General features: G+C 50.0%; 1 protein-coding gene across 1 annotated transcript in view; it reads right to left on the bottom strand.

Moving 5' to 3' along the window:
• Positions 1-505: 505 nt before the first annotated feature.
• Positions 506-6,000, bottom strand: part of SEC31B (SEC31 homolog B, COPII coat complex component) — a 94,276-nt gene continuing 88,781 nt past the window's right edge. The window contains exon 26 of the mRNA XM_054983959.1: positions 506-2,017. Within this exon, the coding sequence (XP_054839934.1) occupies positions 1,838-2,017 (180 nt within the window). The 3' untranslated portion in view covers positions 506-1,837. The remainder of the gene's footprint in view (positions 2,018-6,000) is intronic.

The raw sequence follows: 6,000 nt of genomic DNA, 5'->3' as shown, positions 1-6,000 counted from the left end.
GAGAGGTCCAGACACCAGGTTCTTCTTGGGCCAAAAGGGCAACTGGTTGGGTTTGATTTAAGCAAACGTGACGGAAACAAGGAAGGGAAATTAAAAGGGTTGATACTGATAAACGTTGTTTTTAGACGTATCACTTAAAATATTTTATCCCACCTTCTGAGCAGGTCTAAAGTAGACAGATCGGCTAGGCGAGGGACAGAGGCTCTCTCTAACAGTGTGTGGAAAGAGCTTTCGCTAGATTTAGTTCATCCCTTACCTTTCTCACAATTTATTTATTGTTCTAATATCCCCACCATTCCTCTAAAGAGCCGAGTGGCCTTTCTTTGACTTTGCAATTGCCCTGTGAGGTAGGCTAAGCAGAGGGGCAGTATCTTGCTCGAGCGTCATGGCTCCTCCCACAGCCAAACCCAGCACGGAAACTATGCCAGTGGCCCAGGCTGAGCAAGCTTGTCTTCTGCACTGAGAGGATTCGTGGGCAGGACAGCAAGAGAGAAGGAAGCCTTCGTTCACAAAAAGCAGCTTTATTTCATCAGTTTTCATCTGTGCATCAAAGAGATCTGGAGAGACTGGCAATAAGCAGGCACTGGGTGTGTGCATAAGGCAGGGGAGGGCTGAATCCCACACACACAATCAGACTCGTCCTCATCTTCTATGCCACAAGGCTCAGTGTAAGCTCAACCGTAGTCCACCATCATGCATAAAGAACAAGGCCAAGGAGCGAGAGAAAGACCTTCAAAACGTGACCTGCCCTGCAAGTTTGAACACACCGAATGTATTCTTCCAACCCTTCCTGCCCCTTGAAACCATCATCACAAAACATGAAGCAAGTTTGACCACAGGGCAGGGCAGGAAACGACAGGCAGTTCCTTGCACTGGTCTGTCTGCAAAGTTATCCCACCCCCTTTGCAATACTGTTGCTAACAAGCACAAATCTGCAGTGGGCAAGCCCCCTGGCCCGCCCACCCAACTCAACACGGACTGAACTGGAACTACATTTCCCATGTGGCCTGGCAGCAACGGAGACGTGTCCAGGGTGTAAGAAGTGCTCGCTACCAGAAGTGGTTGCCCAGGCTAGTATGGGAAAGCAGGAGCTGCTGGTGGGATGGCCCCAAAGCTTTTCTCCAACAAGGCCCACACTGAAAGGGGAGGCACTTGAGGTCCAATCTGGAAGGGACCTGTTAGGTTGCAAACGAAGAATTGGTTTACAGACCCCTCACCGCACAAATAAAAAATGCACTTCAGTCATTAATAGAAACAGGATGGCCATTACAATTCCATGAGCTAGCTAGCCCTACAAAGTGCCTCTGAAAGCGTTACCCCAAAGGCCCGCCATGCTGGGAGATTATTGCAATACGGCCAGGTGATCTCACACAGCGTGTGTAGTGTGTGTAGACAGGATGACCCCAAAGCCGGAGAACAACAGGAAAGGGGCTTCGGAAAGCGGAGGGGACGAGGAAGTTGGCGTTCTCTCTCATCCTGGCGCTGCGTTTTGTCGTATTTCCTGCAGAATTCCTAAGCTCCCGTTGAAGGACTTCTTGCGAAGAACCCGTGAAAGGAACATGCTCGTGGAGCCACTCCAGCACATGCCAGGAGGGAGGTCCAGAGGAGGTTCTTGTGAATGAGGAGACTGCGGAGGACTCCAGAACAGCCCACAGAGCAGCTCCTTGCCACCTTGGCTTGACGGAGCCAAAGAGCAGTGGCCTGAGCCACCGCCACTTGTGCCCACGGCCCCTTTCAAGAGGAGGGTCAGCATCCAACTGTCAAAAAAGAGAAACTTCCACCAATCCGTGCCATCTCTCCACCACGACGATCCAGGCCACCGGGATGGTGGTTCAGTCTAAACGCTGAGCTTCTGGGCAACGGTTAGGATAGCCTTCAGGACGGGCATAAAGCCAGAGACGTCACTAAAACTGCTGCTGCTCACCACCTGTGTGTGCACCGCTAGGGCCTGTTGGTAACTGCGAGCCTCCGCACAGCGAGCCATCTCATGGAGACCCAGCAGGATGGGTTGGGAAAGCTGGGGAAAAAAGGTAACAGGAAACGTATTAGTTAACCTGGCTGTACTCTCTCTGTCACCTGTCCGAAGGGCCCATGGGATCTACTACATCTTCCAAGGGCTGTCCCTGCAGTCAGGTGAAATTCTTGCAGGTAGGAATAGGGAAAGCATGCTCTGCCCCGCACCCCCTATCCGAGAGCTATTCTGCACACTAACATGCTAGTAAATATGGTGCTTCAAATCAGGGGTCATTTCGTAGAAAAAGAGCTGGAGGAACTCATTAGCATAACTCATTAGCATATGCCACGCCCCCTGACATCACCTATCCCGGCTGTTTTGGATGCAATCCTGGCCATTCAGGGCCGAAATTGGGCCCAAAATGGCCAAAAGGGGCTAAAAATGGCCGGAAAAGGGCCAAAATGGTCAGGATCAGGCCGCTGCTGAGCGGGAGAGTGATCCACCACCCATCACAGAACCAATCCAGGCTGTTTTGGGCCCAATGCAGGACGAGATGGGCCCAAAATGGCCGAGTCAGGTGGGCGGGGCCACCAGACATGTGACCTCTTTGGGGAACTGCCAGAACTGCGTTCCTGCGCGTTCCCCCTTAAATGAGCCCTGCTTCAAGTACATATCATCAACAACTGTTGGTCAACTGCTCGATTCAGCTCCCTACAGTTTTTGCTTCAACTTTTTTCTAGGTTAGAACATAGGAGGGTTTGGCTACTGGGCATTTTGCTGCAGGGAGTAGAAGTTTGGATTGTTGTTCTCCCTGTGTATGAAAAAGCCAAGTAGAAGAAAGCTCTGTGAGGCGCAAAGTGCATCAAAATCTGGCAATGGCGTGGCACAGGGTGATCTGGTGCCCAAACCCCACGCCTGGCTGCCACGCAGAATGTGAGGAATGCAAAATTTTAAGTCAGGCTGTGGGATTTGCTGTGATGCCAACCCAGACTTAGGTCTCCTCCTAAGCTGAGGAGCAGCCAACTTCTTTTAAGCCTAAGAGGTACATACAAGAATCTCCATGTAGCCACAGTTCCGGGTACCCCAAAGCCGTCATTATTGTTGCTTTGCCCAGTTGTGCGTAGTTCTAGCTTTTCTATCATTTTCGTTCTTGAGACTTGTATGTTGCTATCTGGTTTGGGAAGCAGCCATTGCTGAGTGGGAGGAGCATGTGCTGCACATGGAGGAGATCCCTGGGTTCAATCCCAGGCATCCCCAGTTACGATTGATGGGAGATGGATTCAATGAACTAGAGCATTTTTATGTGCCTTGACTATCTTTATGCAATCCAGGGGTCATATAGTAGAAAAAGAGCTGGAGGAACTTATCAGCATAACTCATTAGCATATACCACGTCCCCTTGACATCACTGGAAGTGTGCCATTAACATGACTGATTTGCATATGCCACACCCCGATTTGCATATGCCACACCCCCACACCTATCCTGGCTGCTTTGGACACAATCCTGGCCATTCAGGGCTGAAATTGGGCCAAGAATGGTAAAAAGGGGCTGAAAATGGCCAAAAAGGGGCCCAAAATGGTCAGGATCGGGCCGCTGCTGAGCAGGAGAGTGACCCACCACCCATCAGAGGCCCTATCCGGGCCTTTCGGCCCTAATCCAGGCCGAAACAGGCCCAAAATGGCTGATTCAGGTGGGTGGGGCCACCTGTCGTGACCTCATTGTGGAACTGCCGGAACTGTGTTCCTGCGCGTTCCCCCTCAAAATGAGCCCTGATGCAATCTTAAGTTACTCTCAGGTACTGTTGTAGTATGCTAATGCATTAGGCAGGGGACTAACACTGGAGACACGTGAATGTATACGAAGCACTGGGAACGCTGAGACAAACCTGCTGCTTGCAGTGGAATAACCCAGGGCACTAGAGATGCTTACTAAGCAAGCTTGCTACTAGAAAGATGCACCTGTACTCATTATGCGTTATGCTATGCTTAGAGACTGATAAGGGAAATCCCTTCCGGAATTGCGCAGACCAAATGTAGCCGTAAGAATAATTGAGAATAGACAAGAGAAGCCAGCTGCAAATGGGAGGATCAGAGCACCAGTCCACAGACATTGGACAAAGGAGGGGGCAATAAACCCCTCAGTAAGAGGAATGAGCCTGCTTCCTGTCCATTAGATTAACTGAACCTCCCAAGGCTGTGAGAAGCCCCAAGCAATAAACACGGGGTATGGAAAGTAGCTTTCTGCACATTCCAGAGGAGGGGGAATTGCTCCTCTCCCATAATAGTCAAAAGGGGAGCAAATTCTGCCTGCATGATACAAGGTTGCTGAAGTGATAGTTAGACGCCCTTAGCAAATTGTTACACTCTCAAGAGGCAGGAAATAAGGAGAACTCTATGAATGGGAAAATGCGAGAGCGGGAAGAGATGTTCCTTGAAAAGATAAAACAATACACTAAAATGATGAGCAATGCTAATTGGGAAATACTGTAATTGAGTTGCTGGCCACAATTATTCCTCCAATGAGGTGCCACTGGGTCATTAGAGGTGGCCCCCTGGACGAACCAATAGGGGTCACAACTATGCTTAAGCCAATGGGACCCCAATATTGTAATGAGCCAAAGGGTGTAAAGTATCTTGCACATCTATTGTAACTTTGATGAGCGTTGGGCACGAGGGATCCTTTAACTCTCCGTGTAACTAATGCTCCTCCACATTTAATAAACATAGTAGACTTGCTTCTTTTACAGGACTCTGCGTCTGTCTCTTCTTCGAATTGGCTAAGGGACATTCGAACCACTGATTGCGTGGAACATGATGGACCTCAAGAAGCATGGCTGGGAAAGCCCTGGGCCTGAAACTTCAGTGTCTCGGGGAGGGGCTGTAGCTCATCGGAAGAGCCTGGGCTTTGCATGCAGAAGGTTCCAGGTTCAGTTCCCGGCATCTCGTTAAAAGAACTAGGCAGTAGATGATGAGAAAGACCTTCACCTGACACCTGGGAGAGCAGCTGCCAGGTTGAGTAGACAGGGCTGACCTTGGTGGACCAATGGTCCGAGTCAGTCTAAGGCACCTTCGTGTGTGTATGCGCATGTGTTGCTGTCACTTGACACAGACGTTCGTCATCACTCTTCTGTGCAGGCACACACTAGGACTGTGCTGCTTCAGGAGAGAGCCACAGAGAGAGATTTTCTAGCTCTAAAACTGTAGGGGGGTGCTCTGTCACACCAACGTGCATGTGTGGCGTTTTCCCGCCTTGATGATGCATTGTGGATCAGAGCGCCCCCTTATCCCTCAGAGAGAGAGGTTCTTTCGCTCTTGTTATACTCCCGATGTAGGACCGCACAGAAGAACGACAACTAAAACAGTGTTGCGCTTACTGTAACTGTTATTTGTCGAGTGTCTTCTGTGAAGGCACACATTCCCTCCTTCCTACCCCACTGTGAGGATAAACTTTACTTCTCTGGTGGCTCAGGAGAACTGAGGGATAAGGGGGCGCTCTGATCCACAACACAACGTCAAGGCGGGAAAATGCCGCACATGCACGCTGATGCGACAGAGAGCTCCCTACAGTTAAGAAAATCTCTCTCCGTTGCTGGCGTGCGGCTGCACAGTCCCAATGTGTGGCTGCACAGAAGACATCTGATGAACAATAGTTACAGGTAAGTGCAACACTGTTTTATTCCTGAGCTACATGGATCTGTTGTCTAGCTCAGTATAACAAAACCCCTCCACACCTGCCCCTGCCCCTACAAGTGCTTTTGGACCCAGAACAGAGCTGGAGGCGGGAAAGAAGACAACTCTTCACTAAGCACTCCTTGGCTCCTTGGGTATGGAGTCTTGGGTATGGGATAATCTTGGGTATGGGAAGAAGTGTCACTCTTCTCCCTTTCCCCCCATTCCTGGCCCTTCCAACCCTTTAAGAGGATTCTAAAGCTGCTTTCGCACACAGCTGGATAATGCAGGCTCAATGCACAATAGTAATTGTTTGCAACTGGGTTTTCCTGTGTGAAAGCAGCCTGAGAATCCATGACACCTAGGCTCTTGAGA

Source organism: Eublepharis macularius, chromosome 6 (genome assembly GCF_028583425.1).
Source record: "Eublepharis macularius isolate TG4126 chromosome 6, MPM_Emac_v1.0, whole genome shotgun sequence".
NCBI classification, from domain to species: Eukaryota; Metazoa; Chordata; class Lepidosauria; order Squamata; family Eublepharidae; genus Eublepharis; species Eublepharis macularius.
This window is presented reverse-complemented; position numbering and strand designations above follow the sequence as displayed.